The following is a 22,739-nucleotide window of genomic DNA, read 5'->3' on the forward strand; positions in this document are numbered from 1 at the left end:
TGTGTATCAGATCACACCAGGTGGAAGGACAAACCAAAACACAGACAGAAATATTTATTGTGCAATTCTACACACATGATACAAATTCTTAGGAGACAGAGCAAATGAAAATATATATAATACTATTATTTTCGAGCGCACACACACACACACATATATATACAGTATATATATATATATATATATATATATATATATATATATATATATATATATATATATATATATATATATATATATATATATATATATATATATATATACAGTACAGCGTGTTATAAACATGTCAGCACTCTCGGGGAGGAAATGTCTGCACGTCTTGTGTTTGGTCTGAGGTTTGTCGAGTTTTCAGAAAGTATAATAATAACGATAAGAACAAAGTGACACACCGAGACAGCAACATCCAGGCTCTTACGATTCTCGCTCCAGTATGTTATGGATGACACACCGACATGGACTTACATGGAATTATGAACATGAAGAGAGTTGAACATCGCCGCTACTTGAGGTTATGACTTTCAGGATCGAGAATCTAATGCCTGTATTGTGAACTTTCCTGTTTATTCCTCATAAGATAAGCGCTTGTACACAAACATTCATACACATACGTAAGTACAATACATACATGCACGTCTCATAGAAGTCAGACACGCCTCTAAGGAACCAAACACGTCCCACAGAAGAAATCCAAACAGTCTCGACTGTACTTCACAGCATAACCAGAATCGCGCAAAATCAGTTAAGCTCAAAACCTAAAGTATTCTTTTCTTCCTAATATTAATTGATTTCTCGTGTGTTTACAAAATATCGATAGGGATAAAAGGATAACGGCGGAATAAAGATGGGAGGAAGAGGAAGGGAGAACTGGGAGCGACGGCGTACATCTATCAGCTCCTGTGTCCACACCACGTGCCACGCCTCCAAACTCCCTGGCTAGATGTGGCCAGGGCACACGCGCCCCAGCTGAATATCATGAAAACAGCTTTACTATGGCAGAAGGGGATCGACGTGTAGAGAAGGAGGAGGAGGAGGAGGAAAAAGAGAAAGAGGAGGAGGAGATCGAGGCGACGTGTGTTGTGGCAGGTGAGGACGAGGGCAGCGAGACAGAAGGAGGGCAGAAGGAGGCGGTGGTAGTGGTGGTAGTGAATGGGTGGCCCGCCCGTACTGCTGGTGGAGCCTGGGAGGCCGTCGTGTTGCATTGCTTGTGAGTTCTCGCCTGAATGGTGAGAGAGAGAAACACACAGGATTAAATCTTTCCTTCTTCCTAAAGCTGGCAACATGACGATCATACGTAAAAAAATCTAAAAACATGGTGATTTATTGTTCAGAGCTAGAAACATAAAGGCTTACTATTAATAGAGCCAGGGAGACGAAGGTGATCTTTTAAGGAGCTAGAAGTAAGAAGATTAGCTGCTATTAAACTAGGGATATGAAGTTTAGCTCAGAGGGAACAGAGATCAGCTCCTACTCACAAGAGAAAGTCTGCCGCTTCAAGAGATTAATTTTCAAACCTTTTAATTTAATGTATTTAAAATAAACAGAGAGGAAGAAAGGCCATTAGAGAAGAGACCAAGACTCACAAGAAAAAAGTAAGGCCCTACAGGAGTGAAAGTAGGCCCTGCAAGCGGAAAATCAAGCCCTGAAATGGGAACATCAGGCTCTACAGGAGGAAAACTAGTCTACAAGGGGTCTACAGTAGGATAATCAGTCCCTACAAAGGGAAAGTCATGACTTACAAGAGGAAATTAAATCCCTATAGGGACACCGTCAGGACTTATAGAAGGAAACCTAGAGCCTACAGGGGAAAGTAAGGCCCTACAGGAAATAAACTAGGCCTTGTATGAAAAAAGTCAGGACCTAAAGGGAGAAAGTTATACCCTACAGGGGGAAATTCGGGCCCTACACAAGGAAAGTCAGACCCTAGAGGAGGAAAGTCAGGTCGTACAGGAGAAAAACTAGGCCTTATAGGAAGAAAGTCAGGCCCTACAAGCCGAAAATCAGACCATACAAAGGCAGAGCTAGGCCCTTTAGACGATAGGCCAAACCATAGAGGGTTAAAGCTTGACCATTTACCGGGAAAACCAGGTACCTCATAACGGAAGGCCGCTCCTGGGGAAGAAACTCCTGCCTCGAGGGAGTTAAGGTTCCTACACCGACACAAAGATCTACTGTGGAAAATATAAAATGCCGCCTCAAAAGACTGAGATCATTGTACTTCCGCAAGAAATCTCAGCTCAAAGAAAATTATTTAAATAGTATAAAGGAGAAGGATGAAAAAGTCCCTCTAAGGAAGCAGATGTTTCCGCCGGGACAGTCCTAAAAGAACTCACAGTTGGCTGCTCAAGAGAGAATAGAGAGGAAAAAAAGGTGTATATTCCTTGAGGGTCTAACAAAAAACAAATTATATTGTCTTTGTAAATCAAGATGATAAGGATTTTAATTCATCCTTACTAATTATTATCCATTTATAGGCAAGTAAAACTAAGAGGAAAATACTAAGAGTAACAACCCTAAGTTATAAAATAAGAAGTTTAGGCTAAGGCAAGATTAAGGTGAGATAAGGTAAGGATAACGTTACCTTACCTACGACATGACTCCGAACTGATCTATAACATGACCCAAACTGACCCCCTATGAAATGACCCCGACTGACCTGCTATGACATGGACGGTAACGGTATCGCTGGTGTAGTTACTATACCAGCAGGAGTACAAGCCGGAATCGGAAGGCGCTGCGTTGGCCACGTACAGGCGACTTCTGATGTACCCGGCATTGGCGTCTCCCTTTACACTGCGGGAGGAGTCGTGCATCAGTCTCTCTCTCTCTCTCTCTCTCTCTCATACTAAAAAACACTAAATCAGTTTCTATAAAAAATGCCTCGTGTACTATATATATATTAATGTATTATTAGGTGTTGTAAAGTATGTCAATAACACACACAAAACACACACTAGTATTAGACTGAAACAGACCACATAAACAACACATGATAAATAACTAAACTGATATGATGTAATCTTATAAGCAGCGTGGGACAAATCAAATATTAATCACGTCAAACACATATTTTAAAAACTGCTTCATTAACTACGTCGCTTTAATACGTATACTATCTCTGGTGAGTAGTTAGCGATTGATAGTTGGTGATAATCTTTATCAGATGATGAGGTATTAATGGACCCGTGTCACTTATACAGGTGACACGGGTTCCAGGAGATACAGGTGACACAGGTACTAGGAGATACAGGTGAAGCAGGTACTAGGGAATACAGGTGACACAGGTACTAGGAGATACAGGTGAAACGGGTTCTAGGAGGTGTCTCTTAGGACCCGTATAGCATCTGTATTGCCCCGTTCTACTCCAGTACTTCACCAAATAAAAAATTCCCCCTTCATTAACTCACCTGATGCCACCCCTGGAGGTGTTGTAGGTGAGGGTGGTGTGTCCCCTACGCCAGGTGACGGGGCCGTGAGGGAAAGGTATCTTTTCTACGATGCACTTGAGTTCAATCATGCTGCCGCTGTTGTAGTGTTTCTCCATCACCTTGGTCCCTCGCTCGTCAACCACCCGCGCCACGGGTTCTGAGGAGCGAGTCAAGGTTAGCTGGGTGCGTGGGTGTTTGTGCTAGGAGTTTATGTTTTAGCTGGGAGTGAACGTGTTAGCTGGGATTGAACGTTTCAGCTGGGAGTGAACGTTTTAGCTGGGAGTGAACGTGTTAGCTGGGAGTGAACGTGTTAGCTGCAAGTGAACTTGTTTGCTGGGAGTGATTGTTTTAGCTGGAAGTGAACGTGTTAGCTGGTAGTGAACGTGTTAGCTGGGAATCATTATTTTAGCTAGAAGTGAACGTGTTAGCTGGAAGTGAACGTTTTAGCTGGGAGTGAACGTTTTAGCTGGGAGTGAACGTGTTAGCTGGAAGTGAACGTATTAGCTGGGAGTAAACGTGTTAGCTGGGAGTGATTGTTTTAGCTGGAAGTGAACGTGTTAGCTGGGAGTGATTGTTTTAGCTGGAAGTGAACGTGTTAGCTGGGAGTGAACGTGTTAGCTGGGAATGATTGTTTTAGTTGGAAGTGAACGTGTTAACTGGAAGTGAACGTTTTACCTGGGAGTGAACGTGTTAGCTGGGAGCGATTGTATTAGCTGGGAGTGAACGTGTTAGCTGGAAGTGAACGTGTTAGTTCGGAATGATTGTTTTAGCTGGAAGTGAACGTGTTAACTGGAAGTGAACGTGTTAGCTGGAAGTGAACGTGTTAGCTGGGAGTGAACGTGTTAGCTGGAAGTGAGCGTCTTAGCTGGGAGTGAACGTGTTAGCTGGGAGTGAACGTGTTATCTGGGAGTGATTGTATTAGCTGGGAGTGAACGTGTTAGGTAGAAATATTTAAATTTATCACCAAAATATTAATTAACACCTAATATTACTTGTTACTTTCCATTTACTTTAACATAACAGCGTGACGTGACTGAGGAACGTGTTAGCTAATCTTTCTTTCTTTCTTTCTTTATTCATTTATTTTCAGTTGACACCTCGATCGCATTTAACTTACATTTTCTCTCGTTCATGGGAAAAGAGAAGATTTTTGTCCCCATACAATAAAGAATAAATTAAAAGGATGAACAGACATTTCTTAAGCGTATCTTAGAATGTTTTAAAGTGTTGACCAAAAATTAAATATAGGCTCTGTTTATATTTCCAAAGGCCAAATATACACAATATTAACTTCCATGTATAGATTTCACCAGTTGTGTTGTTAGTTCATGAAAGGAAAGAGGACATTTACTATTTTTTTGTTTTAATAATTCAGCACATAAATTAGTCTTGTGTTACAAATTAAGCCGTCGGGGATTACTTCACTCTTACTAATTAGAAAAAGTTAATATCAAGGTGAATCTAAATCCCTGTGGGGCTTTAATGATATGGAAGTCTACTCTGGGGTGAGGGTTGACTATGATCCCAATCTTCTGAATACAATGAGTTAGCCCAGTGGGTAAGTTGTCATAATCTCTCTCTCTCTCTCTCTCTCTCTCTCTCTCTCGCTCTCTCTCTCTCGTTCTCTTTCTTTCTTCCTTTTTCTCTCTCTCTCTTTCTTTGTCTCTTTCTCTCTGTCTCTCTCTTTCTTTCCCCCCTCTATCTCTCTCTCTCTTTCTTTGTTCTCTCTCTTTCTTTCTCTCTCTCTTCTCTCTTGTGTGTATATGTGTGAGAATCTCTCTTTCTCCTGACACACACTTGTTTGCTTCAAGATCACACTCCCATGCGCACCTTGACTATCTGCACCCCGTATAGCGCAACCTCGACTAGCTGTACCCCGAATACCGCATTTTCTACCATTTGACCCGGATAATGCACCTTGACCACCTGCATCCAGGATAACGCAACCTCTACCGCCTGCGCCCCGGATAACGCAACCTCTACCGCCTGCGCCCCGGATAACGCAACCTCTACCGCCTGCGCCCCGGATAACGCAACCTCTACCGCCTGCGCCCCGGATAACGCAACCTCTACCACCTGCGCCCAGGATGGCGTACCTCGATCATCTGCGCCCCGGATAACTTTAATGGAAACCAATATTCGAGCGACACAGGAATCAGGCGGATCAATTGAGAGGAAACGACTTCCTGGAACGAGTGGAGGTAATTGTTTCATTCTCTGCCTCGTTATTAAGTTACGGAGGGGAGAGTGCCACTCGTGTAATGCTGCATCCAATTGTCTGTCCCTTTGGATCACATTTTCCAGTGACGATTAATTTTCCCTTTTTTGTCTTGTTAATCTGCTGATTTTTGTTTATAATCTGGTTGTACTTGGATACTGAAAGAGAGAGAGAGAGAGAGAGAGAGAGAGAGAGAGAGAGAAAGATTTACCTGATTGTCATCGCCAATAAGCGAGGAGAGGAAGCTCCGACGGATCCATGAAAGGTGAAACTAAACAGCCAAATTCAGCGATTAACTGTGTAATTCTATCGAGGAGATGAAAAACAACCCCACCTGCATTTGAACTTCCGCTGCCAGGGAACAATGACTTACTCTGACGAAGGGGAGGAGGAGGAGGAACTTCGTAGTGCCTTGGTCTCGCTAAGTATTGTCTCGAGAAACAATTGAACACCTGTCATGACTGAGCACCTGTCATGACTGAGCACCTGTCATGATGGTAGTGGGTGGAAGGTGTGGGATATGACTTCTCTTCTTGTTTTGAAACGATGGAGGTGAGATATAGAGGACAAATAGAGGAGGAGGAGGAGGAAGAGGAAGAGATGAAAGAAGAAGAGGTAAAGGAGGAGGAGGAGGAAGAGGAAATGGAGGAGGAAGAGGAAATGGAGCATGAAGAAGGGGAGACGCGGCTACAACTCTTTAATTATTGTTTGTCCAGGCACTAAACAGAAGAGTCAACTTGGCACTAAAGCTGATCATCATAAATTCCTCTACGACAAACACCTGTCCACCACAAAAAACACCTGTACACCACAAATTAAAGGCATTTTGTCTTATTATCTTTCCTCCTTTAGTCGATAATCCTTCCTCCCTTTCTCTTCGCCACAATGTTGCTTCACTCTCTCTCTTTTACAGGTACTTTAACAGGGCAATGTTCGGTGAAATTGGCAACCTGTGTACCGCCGGCAAGGCCGTGGGCTCGTAACACTCGTCTTGCCCGTTTCTGTGTTGAAGATGGTCACACTTGAATAACCCGTTAGAGTACGTCCTTCTTTCCTCACACAGCCAAACTGTGGAATGCTCTGCTTTCTTCTGTGTTTCCTTCTCCTTACAATCTGTCTCGCTTCAAAAAGCTGGTTTCCGGCACCTTCCTGGTGTAGATTAACAAAGAGCTTTTTATCTTATTTTTTTTCTTCTCTTATCCCCCAGGCCCCGTTGTGGGTCGATGACCCCGTAAAAAAAAGTCTATACACCACAAACAAATACCTGTATACCACAGACATCTGTCCCCAACAAACACCTGTGCACCACAAACAATCACCTGTCTACCACAAGCAAACACCTGTCCACCACATAAATCCATCTACCAGTAGCTATCACGCTGGACACGAGTTACCATAGAAACACACCTGCTGGTCTATATATACAACACTTCATGGTATCCATCCTGACGTCATTCAACATACTGTATTTTTCTCTTGTATTACGCAATTTTTTCCCCTTAACTCTAGTTCTTATTAATGTTGCCCAGGTGACCTTTGCCCCCACGCATTACATCAAATTCTAATTAGTGTTGCTCAGGTAAAAATAGGATAATAATTATTTATTCTTCGTTCTTCTTCATCAAAATACTTTTATTATCTGATTAGCTCACGTCAGGGTGTTTTATTGTACAGTATTGATGAGCTAAAGATACTGACACTGAGTAAACGATACGGTGTCTCGATATATATATTCGATTGTAGGTTATTTTTTTAATGTAATCCCCCCACTTCCCTCCCCCCCCCAAAAAAAAAAATAAAATAAAGTGCATCATTATTTTGTTAATTCTTTACTAACATCTGAGTTCGATGATAAAATCCTCACTAGTTTCTATACAATGAATCAATGAGGGAAAATTGAAAACAGACAGACAGACAGACAGACAGACAGACAGACAGACAGTCCCCCTTCAGATTTCATCAATGGTAGACTAAATAATTAGAGTCAAAGATAATTAGTCGTTTAGTTATTGCACTAATGATTTCCCATGAACCAATATATATAATTCAGAGGGAGTGATTTTCAACATCGAAATGAAATGTTATCAGTCATTATGGATGAATTATTACATAAACTCTACCGTCCACATCAAACATAAAGGTTTTTAATTAGGAAATAGTTGTACAATTACATACCTTTATGATTGTCCGACGGTAAAGTAATGTACCAAACGTGACAGCTCGCGGGGGTTCCCAAAAAATTCATCGGATTTAGAACAAATTCGATCACTATCCCGTGTTGTTACTCTTGGCTGTGTTCACCAAGCTGTGGGATTAGTTAGCTGTGTTGCTCACTCTTCACAGGCCATTAGTGGTAGATGTTAACTGAAGATGTGAGTTATGTTCACCCCCACACACTCTTCCCCCACCCCACACACACACACGTACGTCTCCCTCCCCTCACAGATGTAACTCCATTACCGAATAACATCATAATTACATCAAAATATCATCCCCAGTATCAACAATATTACCATCTGGACCAATACTCCTAATTTTAAGCTCGTGGCTCCGGTCCTAATTGTCATTACGTTACGTTATTGGCCGGAAGTCAGAGTAACTAATCAGAAAGTTAGGACAGTTGTTATTATCTTTAATGGAGATGAATTGGGATGAGGAGGAGGAAGAGTAGGAGGAGGAGAAGGTAAAGGAAGAGGTGGAATAAGACAAGGAAGAAGAGAGGAAAAAGTAGGAGGATGCGGAGTAAGACATACGCGTAAAAGAGGAAGGGGAAGAGGTAAAGGAAGCAGTGGAGGTAATAGAAGAAGGTGAGGCAAAGGAGGCTGAGGAGGAGGAAGAGAAGATTGAAGAAAATATTATAAATTTTATGTATAAGCCTCACAAATGATGGCATTAGTAAGATCGACCTCAAATCTTCTAACTCCAGTACATTTACCACCACTCCCCTTCATGAGGGTGGTCACGTGACGGTGTTTACGAGAGAGCATGACTCACCTGTGACGTTGAGAGTGACGACGAGGACAAGAGGAGGTTGTGTGGCTACCTGGCACCGGTACTGTCCTTGGTCTTCTGTCTGAGTCCGACGAATCACCAGCTGCCAACGGTGCCATCTGTCGCCGGACTCCCGTACCAGCGAGTACCTGCCGAAGGTCAACAACAGGTCAAGATAGGTCAATGAATACCTGTCAGGATTAACAACAGATCAAGATAGCTTAGTTAATATTAACCTTTCACAATACACAACTATCTTAAGAAGCCCTTGGAAAATCAGTTACATGTAAGTCTGCACTGACATAACAGAAAATGAAACCAGCATTGCGGGGAAAATTTGCTAATATTTGCTTGCAGATGATCGCTGTAGCCTTAGGCAGGGTCCTCAGAGGTTCATACGGTGGATTTTCCTTGTTGATGGCAATGTGATGATGCTTTTAAATGGCCAATTGAAGACTCGAAATACACACAGACAGAAGTATAGTGTCAGGAGAACATTGAGAATACTGTTACCTATCCCGATCCGTAATGCTCCATGTGTGGTATAACTCTTGAATAAAAGTATGGCGAGTTAAGTTTCAAAAGTCTGCCACTTATGACACTGACCACGATCGGCAACGACTCCCAACACATCAGCTTCCAAATTAGGTAGGAACAGTAAATAAATGAAAGTAATTTCTTATTTACCAACGAAACTGATAAATAGCATTAAAATAATAAAAAAGTAATATTAACCTATTCCCTAACTAACGTTACTCTTACACCACTACACAATATAAAGGGGAATGAAGGCTCAGAGTAACGAAAATCTCACGTAAGAGATAGAGAATGAAACAACACAATCAGATTACAACATAGGCTACTTTACCACAAGGTTGTATAGTAAGGCCGACAGTGCTGCACTCGTTCACCAATCCTATCGTGAGGACGAGAGAAGGATAAGAAGACCTTACACGGTTTGAGGACGAGCGTGAACTAACCGTGTGGGGTCTTGTATTGCCTTACGAACCCTCGCATCTAGGAAAATGGGAATCCGTCCACCACCGCCAAGTAGTTTAAAACAGTGAAACAGCAATTATGCATTATTCACACAGTCAATTACATTTCTTCAATGAAACCATTGCAATATTGGCTATACAGTAAATCTCCTGTACTATAAGCATTTCATTCATTTACATAATTTATAATATATACAAAACATACATAAGAGAATCAGTCATGAACACACAAGGCCTCGAATCAACACACAGACACACGCAGTTGTGTCTCTACTGAGATAATGTTAAATAACACTTATGACAACAAGACACTCAGACATGACATAACCCCAGCCGCCGGACTGTTGCCACTAAACTGGTAAACTCCACGGGTTTTTCTAATGACTTGATTAAGATCCTACAAAAAGTCTCCACGCCGTATTATCTGAAGTTTGAAGAGGCAGCTTCTGAGATACTGTGTGATTTGGAAGAAAGTGAATTTTTGGGGGGATATTGCAATCTTTTTCTTTCATCAAGCAAAGTCAACCTTTTTGTATGGAGCCTAAAGAGTTCTCCACAGTTATATATATATATATATATATATATATATATATATATATATATATATATATATATATATATATATATATATATATATATATATATATATATATATATATATATATATATATATATATGTGTGTGTGTGTGTGTGTGTGTTACCGTTATTTTGCAAATTGACCGGCATGCATTTTGGTAATTATGTAAAATAACTTACAAACAGACAACCTAAACTAACCTAACCCTAAGGTTAGGACAGCATATAGTCCAAAGTTAAAAAAAAAGAACAGGACCACTTAACTGTGTATCAAGCTACGCGAGCCATCCTAACCTAACGTAACGTAACCTAACCTAACCTTAGGTTAGTTTAGGTTGTTGGTTTGTAAGTTATTTTGCAAAATTACCAATATGCATGCCGGTCAATTTGCAAAATAACGTGACGTCATATGGAAAAAAATCAGTGCATTTCGTCTGGGAATCTTTCCTGCTTGTCTCAAATTTCCCACCACCGTCTCCTGCACCTGCAGGATGGCCGCACCAGGTCGTCTGTGAAGCAGCAGAGAACACAGCCAACCGACGCCCGTGAGATCGAGCGTCTCCAAAAGGCACGGCTGTCCCTTCATTCCAGCGAGGACATCAAAGCCATGGTTGGTCCTGATGATAAGGACTCCATACCCAGACAATAGTGCCGCGTTGGCCACCAACCTCCAACTGGATATTTGTTTCTATAAAATACCCAAAATCACCATTTTTCCTTCACTGTGTGACAGTTGATATTTTATTACAAAAATCCTTCTCGATATATTGGCAATATTTGCAGAGGCAGGCGATGTGTGGCCGCCAGTATATTCTCTAGTCATGGGCGTTAACTTACAAGACCTTGACAAAGTGCAATATTTTGAAGGCGAAATTTTCTCTGCGTTCACACAAAAGAGAACACAAAGAGATCTGTAGTTATGACACAGTTCACGGCATGACACAAGACTCTCACCGATCACAACTTCCCAGAAACATATATCAAGAATATGTTAACGATTTTGAGAAAGAAAGAAAGAAAAAAATATCAGTTTTATCAGTGGAGTCAAGTGTGGATGAAATGCGGGCTGATATATACACTTTATGTCTCTTCCCAAATTCGTGAGGCAAAAAGTACAAAAATTCTAACGCACACGACAAATTTGTATAAAATCCTTAAAAATATTCGGCACGCACACACACACACACACACACACACACACACACACACACACACACACACACACACACACACACACACACACACACACACACACACAAACACACACACAGTAATCCATTATACAATCTTCCAGTTCAAGTGACTCATTGAATCTGATCATGTTTTATTTTTCTGTTCTATAAAAAGACTCAGGCCGATGGTATACGCTCAGGGTGTCAGACCATGATAGAGACCTGATGAACGGACAGGTAAAAACTACGAATATAATCTGAAAATTGTTTAGATTATGGTGGGGAATACACCTGAGTATATTATTGATCCAGTCCACGATAATTCTCTATAAATGGTCATCATACATCCATACAGGTGGATATCATACACGGAGCGACAGGTGGTTTTCACGAAAGACGACATTGTTATTCTTCCACCGATGACTGATATACAGCACCAACAAAAAAATAAAAAATACAAAAATTTAAACAAATGTGGAATATAAACCTTGGCCGCCATAATCATAATGATATGCCTGATCAACGGTGATATTTTCATTACCTGAATATTTGCTAATGTGAGACAATATGTGTTGCTGATATAACAATGAATATAATATGAATTTTAGGTTTGTATATCACGTTATATATATATATATATATATATATATATATATATATATATATATATATATATATATATATATATACAAATCTAGTATTGATCAGCTAAGCACAGCAGCAGTAAAGGCAGGAGAGTCGTACACCTCAGGTCTGCATAAAACGTCTGAGCGTAAGATCAAACATTTACCTCCAACAGATGGCCACACCACCGTAACACTCAATGCAGGGAAGGCCTCAGAGTGTGTCTTCTCATTTTATCTTTACACTATTCGTTTTAAAACATAACAGTGGAGAATGTTTGTGCATTTTTTTTACCTTTATTGAAAATAGATGGTGTCAAGTACTACCACTCTCTGCGTTAAATATAGTCGATACTCACAAGAGGAGCAGAGACAAACTTTTCTTTTTCACATTTTAAATGTGACCTTCAACTGATTCACCATCAATAAACAACAGTTCAGAAGGACCACCTCATCTGTTGGGAGGGTCACCTTAGACTCTAGAATTTTGTTAAAGATTTTCGTATACAAAGTTCTATGTCCCGCGGATTATAGTTAAAGTTTTGAGGTTATCCGTCTGCCCGTCCTTCACACCTATAGCTACTCCACCGAGGAAGCTGCCCAGCAACAATCAATGGACTTGCACTAAAAGTCATACGAGTATATACAGTGTATGGGAAGGGTGGCGAAGATGTGAAAGTTGTACTTTATGTGTGACTCTGAGTTTTGGTTTCCAGATCACGTGAAGATTAGGTACCCCAGTTCATTTGATGATTAAATACCCAAACCCTAACCTAACTTAACCTGACATAATATAACCTAACTGAGGCTAACGTAACGTAACCTAACCTCCCCAGGTAGCGTTAGGTGGTTTAATCATCAGGCAAAATAAGTCTATTTTTTCTCCTTTTATCCTGAGTATAGGAGAACACATTTATCACCAGTAAAGTCTGTTTGATATATTGACATCATCTTAGTGTCATTTATAAAGGCGAGTCAAATAGATGCCTTCTCACTCGGGAAGAAAATTGAAATTTTGAGCCTCTGAGAATTTGAATCCTGGCTTTATGGTGGACGAGGCTGTTCGTATCTAAGGAGAGAGAGAGAGTTGGAAAAATTATGAGGACAAGGACTGGTGGAGGAGGACGTCAGCAGGAAGACGTATGGTGGTGGGCTGAGAGCAGATGTGTCAGAGGTTAATCTAAAACACACAGAGTGACGGCCACGACAAAGGCCTTATCCTACCCTCATCTTAAGCGAAGGAACTATTTTATTCTACCTACCTGCAACCAACATCCTTCATCCTCCCCCTCTCCTTCTCACGGCTCTTATTTCTTCATGCAATGAGAATCTCCATCCTATGTGACTTCTCAATTCTCCATCCTACACCGTTTTTATCACATCCATCATCCTAAGAAAGCTCAACCCACCACCATCCTACGCGGCGTCACCACCTCCTTCATGAGGAATCTAACCGATGCCTAAATCCTCCTCCCTACCCCGCGCAACATCCTTCATCCCTGACGTCTCCCTGACAGTGTTGTCTCCTGAAGGATTGCCCTTGGCTCCTTCTTCGCCTTTCTTCGCCCACATAAAGCGATAACGTCTGGCGAAGCGTGTCTGGGGAGGGAGGAGAGAGAAGGGGAAATTTCTTATTGATCAATTGACTAGTTCATCACGGACTAGGAAAGTCATTTATCTGGTAAGATGGTCGTTAATGGAGAAATAGGGTTCTCCCTTCCCCCCACACACCTCTTTTCATCCTTCTATCTTCACCTTCACCTTTCTTTTCTGTTTCCCTTTCCTTCCTCCAAGCTCTTTGCATTTCTTTTCCCCCCCTCTCTCTCTCCTCCCTCCCCTCTCCAGGCTGATCAAGGCATTAAACCCATCTCTGTATTGATGACCTGAATGGGATTATAATATGCCTCGTCTGGCCGGGGAAGGCAGTTTGTCAGTACATTAAACAGTGGAGTATTTTTGAGTTGTGTTGGTTGGACTGAGAGGCTACAAGGAGGAAGATCTCGGACAGAAGATGTGAAAGGTAGAGAATGTAGGAAAAAGAAGAGAGATGCAGGGATGGAGAGAGAGACAGTCTGCCACCACCTTTCACCGCGCTACCACACAAAGCTGAGGAAGTTCACCACCAATATCTGATGGGTTATTCATCCACCGTGTCCTGGAAAGCCCTCCACTGGGGTGCAGACTGGCAGGGCCTTTGAGCAGCCTGCCAACAAACGCTCCAAGTTGCTTATAGAGTATCCCGTTTGTTGACTATCTGCTCTCACCAGATGCCATGCACCCAGTGATAAGTCGGGGAACTGCTCTGAAATTATGCAAGGCGGTTTTGGCGACGCTAAGGTGGTTTTGGCGACTCTTAGGCGGTTTTGGCGACGCTAAGGTGGTTTTGGCGAGTTTGTGGTTCTGGCGACACTAAAGTGGGTTTAGAGGCTAAGGTGGGTGGCTACAGCAAGAGGGTTTTTTTGCGACACTAAGATGATTTTGGTGACGTTATTGTAGTTTTGGCGACGTTAAGGTGGTTTAGGCGACGTCAAGGTTGTTTATGCGACGTCAAGGTAGTTTAGTCGACGTCAAGGTGGTTTAGGAGAAGTTGAGGCTATCAAAGGCTTATTGGCACTGGTCCAGAGAGAATATTTTGTCTCTTCAGATCCTGAGCGTTCGTGTAAGATTTTCCACTTGAGTAAGGGTCAGTGCAGTGTTCCAACCATGAGACACTTTCGTTGCTGGAGCCAGGAGTGTCAGCAGCGTGTTTTGATAATCTCGCTTCACAAAGACTACAAACGCATTAGCTAATATACTTGTTTTGTATAAGTCTTTGGCCAGATGATCATGAGTAAAGCTATCAAGATCCAACGATGCTTTTATGTCATATAGGGAGTACATATCTAGGGTACATTTAAGTTAGGGAGTACATTTTATCTGGAGAGTACATGTCAATTAGAGAGTACATGTCATCTAGGTAGTACATATCAACGAGAGAGTACGTGTCATCTAGAGAGTACATATCATCTAGAGAGTACATGTTATCAAGGAAGTACATGTCATCTAGGGAATTACATGTCATCTAGAGAGTACATGTCATCTAGGAAGTACATGTCATCTAGGGAGTACATATCCACCAGAGAGTACGTGTCATCAAGGAAGTATATGTCATCTAGGGAGTACATGTCATCTAGAGAGTACATGTCAATGAGGAAGTACATATTATCTAGGATAGTACATGTACATCTAGGAAGTACAAGTCACAAGCACCACAGAAGGTCACCTAGATGTGACTATAATCTAATAGGTGGTGATAGCTCTGAGTAGTATTAACTCTCTCTACCATTACTAAGAGAGAGATATAGAAATTCCAATCCCTCAGGTCCCCCGCAGCAACGCGGATGTAAATTAGATGATAATGACATGGTGGCCGAGAGAACTCTATCTTGATCACTAACACGTCCAGACAAGATTTTTTTGTTTGTTTTTTACATTCAACACAATTTCACGACGAATGGCTTGTTTAGCACGCCGGCTTGTTAACAGTCTTGCCTGGGGAAGAAACTAAGAGTGAGTTAGTTTAGGTGTGAGTGAAAGAGGTATCTTCGAAATCCCAAGTGACTAGTGGGCCAATAGACTAGAACTAGTGGGTCAAAACCAAGGGCTAGTAGGTCAAATGAGTCAGTAGTATACATGAAGACATTGAAGCTTGTCTGATGTTGCCTGGACGTGTGTGTGGTCCTCTGATTAGATACAGTTCATGACCCTCAAGTGCCGTGTTACTTCGCAGAACTTCCCTGTGACACTAGGCGTCAGTGAGGAGAACAGAGGCGGGCTCAGTAAGTCCGGGAGGCACTAATTATAAAATGGGTTACTGCAAATCTCTCCAGGAATCATCTTTAATAACTACATGTCATCCCTATTAATACAAACAATAATACAAGTAGATCTACACATACAAGTAACAATAATAACAGCCATAACACATATAAGCATTGATAAGGAAAGGCATATGTAGGTCGGGTCATCTTTGTTTAGAGAAAGTACAGGTTTACAATCAAGTACATCAACATTTATTACAGTTACAGGTATGAGTTTTCTGAGTCAGGTTTAACACCAATTATCATTATCCTTCAACAGCTGATGGATTGTTGTTGTCAGGTCACGCCACGAGCAGGAAAGAGATATTTTAATTATTTTCTCGACGATTTACTAACAGCTGGGAGAAAAAAAAAAGAGCATCGTATCCCATAAGATTATCGCTGGAGTTCTCAGAGAATCCGATCACTTTTTTACTCTGATTATTATTATTCTTTTCGTAACTCACAATCACGAGTCTCCGCTGCTAATGGTCCCGTCCCGTTGAAATGTGCTGATTGCAGTTATGTTAATTCCATCGATTTAAACGGACAATACAGTATCGCTCAATGCTCCACTTGATGATATTCATTTTGCAGTATAGTTCCGCCATCGCCTCTGCACAACGACTCCTATACCAGTCACCCCGAATAGCTTAAGTGTTGAGGCTGTCCGTCTGAGCGTCAGTCCGTCCGTTAACGTTAATGGTTTTTCATCATTAACTCCTGACCGATGGACCTATTACTGAAACTGTAAATTCTGTCTACGTTCCATTAGATCCTGAGTAATGTTCGGTCGTGACTCCATGACGTTTACCATCACGAGGGCAACATTTTTAGGGAGGCGAGCACCTGTCTGAAGGAGCTCCTCAGTGACATCTTCATGTAGGGGAGAGTCTGCTGTTATGTTGAATGAGGTGTAACACGTCCTGATGAATTATAATGACGAAAAAATGTGAAATTATCGTTTTATATCATTCTTACACACACACGCGCACACACCTTTCAGTCACTCACCTGTGGCGTCCCCCAAGGCACCAAGATGGGACCACTCTGCTTCCTTATGTTAATCAATGATGCCTAAGAAACCCCTGCTCGCTGGAAATATGTCGACGACTCCACCATTGGGATCAGCGTCAACAATTCTGCTCCCGACTATACCGCCCTTCAGGATTTATTGAACAGTCTCCAAAACTGGGCCACCAAATCTGTCACCATCAACCATACCAAGACCATGGTTGTGCACATCAACCTCTCCTCCGACATTGTCCCACCTCCTTCCATTACTTTAGGTCCAACACTCCCGGGTTGTAGATTAAAGCTCCTCGGCGTCACCATAGACAGCAAACTAAATTGGAAACCACACGTCAGTGAAGTTGTCAAATCCTCAGTTTCCGTCTCACCTCCTCCGCCGACTCAAGTCCCTCGGGTTCCCATCCGAGCTCCTCAGTGTTTATACAACATTCATACTTCCCAGCTCACCTATTCCCTTTGGTCTTCACACAACGTAAACACCTAGAAAAACTGCAAAAGGCATGCAAGATTATTCTCTCCCCTTCCTACTCACAATCAGAAACACTTTAACATTTCGACTCTCACTGACCATCCTCATCTGCAAATTTGGTGAAGCTTCTACACCATCCTCGACATCGGCTCCTCACCAGATCCCTAGCCCGGAATTGCTGTTCGACACCACAACCGCATCCAGCCCATACGTGCACGAACTGATCGCTATCAGCAGCAGCCCAGTCCCAACCATTGTAAAAATTATCAATAACTTTTAATAAACCAGTGTATTCACTCCCAGTAAATACTACTTCTTGCACTGTCACTATGTTGAAATGCACTGTAGTTTGAGCTTTTCCCCATCTAGTTATTATATATCTTATTTGTATCACTTATGTTACTTGTATATTATTTGTAATTCGAAACCCATTCCCCAAATATGTAACTGTATATTTTCAGCCTTCTGGCTGCCAAGCTCTTTCAATAAACCGTTAATTATTATTATTATTATTATTATTATTACACACACGCATGCACGCACGCACGCACGCACGCACACTACTACTACTACTTTGCTGTCACTCGGAATCGAGTATGACGATCATCCAGCTATGATACAATGACATGAGTTATTAGGGATGTCACCCACAGTACGATGTAGAGTTTTGAGGTGATTAAAGTGGCCGAGACGGGACCCGCAGCGTCGTCCACATTCGTTGCACATGTGGAGGGCTTCATCTACTGTAGGAGGGGCGGTGGCAGCGTCTTTCCGACGTTGGCGCTTGTCTGCCTCGGTTTGAAGTCGGGATAACTCGAAAGTATTGACACCTTCTCGTGTGGTGCTCCTCCAAGCGTTACGATGTATAGTAATCGACTCCCAGGTGAGGGGGACGATTTGGCACCTTTTCAGGTTTGTCTTAAGACTATCCTTATACCTTTTCAATTGCCCGCCGGCGTTACGTTTACTTTTCGTTAGGTAACTGTAAAGTAGCTGCTTTGGCTGTCTACAGTCGTCTATGCAGGTAACATGGCCAGTCCAACGTAGTTGTTCATGGATAATGGTAGCCTCGATGCTCCTACAGTTGGTGTCAGCAAGAATACTAGCATTTGTTCTCTTGTCTTCCCAGCGAACTCGGAGGATGGAACGTAGACTACGCTAGTGAATGTTTTCAAGTGCCTTGAGGTGCCTCCTGTATGTGACATATGTCTCACTGCCATATTGTAGGGTGGGCCGGACCACTGCTCGATAAAAGCGCAGCTTTGTAGATAATTTTAGCTCCCTAAAGCTGAAGACACGATTTCGGATCCGCCCAAAGCTTGAGATGCACATCTGATCCGATGCTGAATCTCTTCATCGATTTCCGCGGTGATGGACAGGTGGGAGTCGAGATACAGAAAGTGGGCAACATTAGAGAGGGTAGTACCGTTAAGCTGGATTGATGGTGGAGGTGTGTCTGAACCAACAGCAGGTTGAAAGAGAATCTGAGTCTTACATACATTCACCTCAAGGCCGAAGTGTGCATAAGCGTTTGCGTAGGTGTTCAGGATCTCCTGTAGGTCGTGTTCAGTGTGAGCAAAAAGGGTGAGGTCGTCTGCATACTGAAGTTCAGTAATGGAAGCTGCCGACACCTTTGTTCTTGCCTGGAGTCGTCTTATGTTGAAAAGAACCCCCCGCCAATCACCTGGTACTCGATGTCCATCTGTCCATCCCGCTGGCTAAATTGGCACTGGCACGAGTGACGAAGGCAGCCAAGAAGATGGAAAAGAGAGTTGGTGCCAGTGCACACCCTTGTTTAATCCCTGTTTGCATGGGGAAGAACTCTGACTGGGTGCCGTTGTGCAGGACACTGCCGTTCATGCCATCGTGGAGTTGCCTCACAATGGCGATGAATTTTGGTGGCCAACCAAAACGGCTGAGGGTCCATCAGAGGGCTTCCCTGTTGACCAAGTCAGAGGCCTTGGTTAGGTCGATGAAAGCCATGTGCAGGTCACGACGTTGTTCTCTGCACTTTCCCTGTATCTGGCGGGCAGCAAATATCATGTCAGTGATGCCACTTGGTGATCTAAAACAACATTGAGATTCTAAGAGGAAGTTTTCCGCCTCAGGAAGAAGTCTGTTTAGGAGGACTCGGGAGATAATCTTGCCAGCTATGGAGAGCAGCGAGATCCCAGCGGTAGTTGCCACAGTCTGACCGGTTTCCCTTGTTCTTATAAATATTGACAATGGAGGAGTCTTTAAGAGCTTGGGGGATTGAGATTTTGGCTCTGACAAGCCGATGATCGGTGTCACAGTGGTCTGAGGATATCTTGGCGATCTCTTTCTCTGACAATGATGTAGTCAATGAGATGCCAGTGTTTTGATCATGGGTGTTGCACACTTGCTGAGGAGGAGCAGGCCGTTGGGATTACACCTGCCTAATCCATTTCTCCCTATGGTTCCCTTCCACATGTTAGCATTTCTGCCAACTCTGGCATTGAAGTCGCCAAGGAGCACAACCTTGTCTTCTCTGGGGATAGAGGTAAGCACTCTGTCGAGGTCGGCATGAAAGGCCTCCTTGATATCTTCCTCTGCATCCAGTGTTGGGGCGTATGAACTGATGAAGAAGGCATGATGACGTGAGTGATTCACTGGAACTCGAAGCATCATGAGGCTCCCGTTGATCCCAATAGGCATTTCAGTTAACCTTTGTAGGATGCATTGGCGGATGGCAAAGCCAATTCCATAAATGCGGTTTCTCTCGGCAGCAGGTTTATATCTTCCAGAAGAAGGCGTAGCCAGACCCCCGTTCTGTGAATTGACCCTCATCTGGGAGCTGGGACTCACTGATGGCTGCTATGTCGATGTTATACCTAGCCAGCTCTTTTGCCACAAGGGCAGTTCTTCTTTCAGGACGCGCATTTGTGCCAGTATCCAGAAGGGTCCTGACATTCCATGCAGCGACCATAGAGGGTTGTATGGTTTGTTTTGTTTGGATCTGTGATTTTGGTTGTTTTTGACCGCATAAGGATGACCTTACTGGGTGCGGTTGTCCAGTCAGATTTGGTTTTTAGGCAGGCTATGTTTAGAGCACCTTTTATAGCCCCTCCCTGGCCATGTGGGGTAAGCTGGTGGCTCCTCGGAAGGGCTGCTCAGTCGCACAGACAGGACCGGATTGCGCACACACACACACACACACACACATCCTTGACCACCGAAGGGTCAAGACGTACCTGGCGCTCCTCTGGCGAGGCCAGGTCAACTGTTAAGTTGGCCCATACCAACTCCCTCCCCTGAACCATCCTCCCCACCGGAATATCAACAAGTTCTCGCCAGAAGTCACAATTTCATTTTAGAAAGGAATGAAACCAGTGTTAAACAGAGTTGAACAGTGGTGAGCAGTGCTTACGTCAGTGAGAACAACTCATCAGTAACAGCCCAGTCGTACCCAAGTTAACCTTCACGCAGTGAGGTCCCAGGTACCCAGTGATAACTGTCCGTGAAACCCAACAACAACCAGCGATGTGTTAATCCTGGGACCACACCTCACTCACATAACACCATCTGTGAGGGAATTACTAAACCACGTGACCCTCATAACATCATCTGTGAGGGAGTTACTACACTACGTGAGGCCCCTCATAACATCATCTATGAGGGAATTACTACACCACGTGAGGCCCCTCATAACACCAGCTGTGAGGTGACTACACTACGTATTTGCTGTTCAACACCTACATTAATCTGTATGTTCACTGTATGTTCCTTTACCTTTCTCTAATGAAGGCTTTTGTTAAACCAGCCAATGTATGTAATAAGTCATTTATGTCCAATGTATATTTTCAGCCTTCGGGCTGCAGAACTTTTTCAATAAACAGTTAATTATTATTATTATTATTATTACTATGTGTTTAAAGGTTCATTTATATTTTGCGGAAACTGTTAAAAATGAAAGTAATTCGCCATTGTTCGATGTTGGAATGAAATTAGATCATTTCAAAAAGCTGTTTCACTGTTGGATATCAATGTTACATTTTGTCATAATTAACACATATTTACACCTCGAAAATGTAAACCAAAGTCAATTTATTCTTATTTATTTTATGTTTCCTCAATCCTTGTTGATGTACATTTTAATTCTATTCTGATTTTATGTTTGTTGATAGTTGAAAAGCAACACCAACTTCAGTTTATTCGGAAAAATTGTTTAATATATACGGATATATGTATAAAGTTGATATAACAATAAAACATAGGGAATCCTCACAGCCAAACTTACACTCATCATCTCATACTGATACTCATGACTCATTCACTCATCCTCACCTCAACACTGTCTAACTCCCTCACCTCAACTCTCTTTCTGTTAACCATCACTGTTAATTCTCCTTCTGTTTACACTCTTTATCACACTCTCCCTTATGTGGTCTCTTATCTTTCCTCTGATAATTAGTTTTACAATATCTTCTTTTATTTCATTCTATTCAAAAAATTCTTGCATGTATTAAAAATTAATTAATCTCTTCATAATTCTTCTCCCGTCATCACGATCTCTTGCTATTCCCATTAACATCCAATAATTTAATCCCACATTTTTCTCCTTCCAATTGTTCGCTTTCTCTCTCTCTTTCTCTGTTCTTCCCTACACATATTAACATCATTTGTTCTTTCTTATCGTGTTGTTCTCTCCCTTTCCTTTGTCTCTCTCTTCAATCATCACTAAACGAGATCTCTATATAATGTCTCCCTCCTTGTCTCTTTGTCCTCCTGCCCTTCAGTCATCCCACGAAGGCTCCTGCAGGCTGTGGTTTGTGTATTTTTGTTTTAATTGATTTTTTGTAGCTAAGATCCTTCTGACTCTCTCTCTCTCTCTCTCTCTCTCTCTCTCTCTCTCTCTCTCTCTCTCTCTCTCTCGGCTGGATGGATCATCTCCCTTCATTTTAGTAACGTATGTCAGCACCTCTTGAAGATGTCAGTCCTCTCTTACCCCCAAGTGCTTCTTCTCTCCGTCTTCTCTCCTGTGCTTCTTCTCTCTCCTGTGCTTCTTCTCTCCCCAGTGCTTCTTCCCAGTGCTTCTCGTCTCCCCAGTGTTTCTTCTCTCCCCAGTGTTTCTTCTCTCCCCAGTGCTTCTCTCCCCAGTGCTTCTCGTCTTCCCAGTGCTTCTCGTCTCCCCAGTGTTTCTTCTCTCCCCAGTGCTTCTCTCCTCAGTTTCTTCTCTTCCCTAGTACTTCTCTCCCCAGTGTTTCTTCTCTACCCAGTGCTTCTCTCCCCAGTGTTTCTTCTCTCCCCAGTGCTTCTCTCCCTCAGTGTTTCTTCCCTAGTGCTTCTCTCCCCAGTGTTTCTTCTCTACCCAGTGCTTCTCTCCCAGTGTTTCTTCTCTCCCCAGTACTTCTCTCCCCAGTGTTTCTTCTCTCCC

General features: G+C 42.6%; 1 protein-coding gene across 1 annotated transcript in view; it reads right to left on the bottom strand.

Annotated features, from left to right (window-relative positions):
• Positions 1 to 39: 39 nt before the first annotated feature.
• Positions 40 to 22,739, bottom strand: part of LOC121869224 (vitellogenin-2-like) — a 118,540-nt gene continuing 95,840 nt past the window's right edge. The window contains exons 4-7 of the mRNA XM_042370465.1: positions 8,638 to 8,783; positions 3,405 to 3,582; positions 2,654 to 2,790; positions 40 to 1,216 (exon numbers count right to left, since the gene is read on the bottom strand). Coding sequence (XP_042226399.1) covers positions 888 to 1,216; positions 2,654 to 2,790; positions 3,405 to 3,582; positions 8,638 to 8,783 — 790 coding nt within the window. The 3' untranslated portion in view covers positions 40 to 887. The remainder of the gene's footprint in view (positions 1,217 to 2,653; positions 2,791 to 3,404; positions 3,583 to 8,637; positions 8,784 to 22,739) is intronic.

Source organism: Homarus americanus, unplaced genomic scaffold (genome assembly GCF_018991925.1).
Source record: "Homarus americanus isolate GMGI-L3 unplaced genomic scaffold, GMGI_Hamer_2.0 scaffold24097, whole genome shotgun sequence".
Taxonomy (NCBI): Eukaryota; Metazoa; Arthropoda; class Malacostraca; order Decapoda; family Nephropidae; genus Homarus; species Homarus americanus.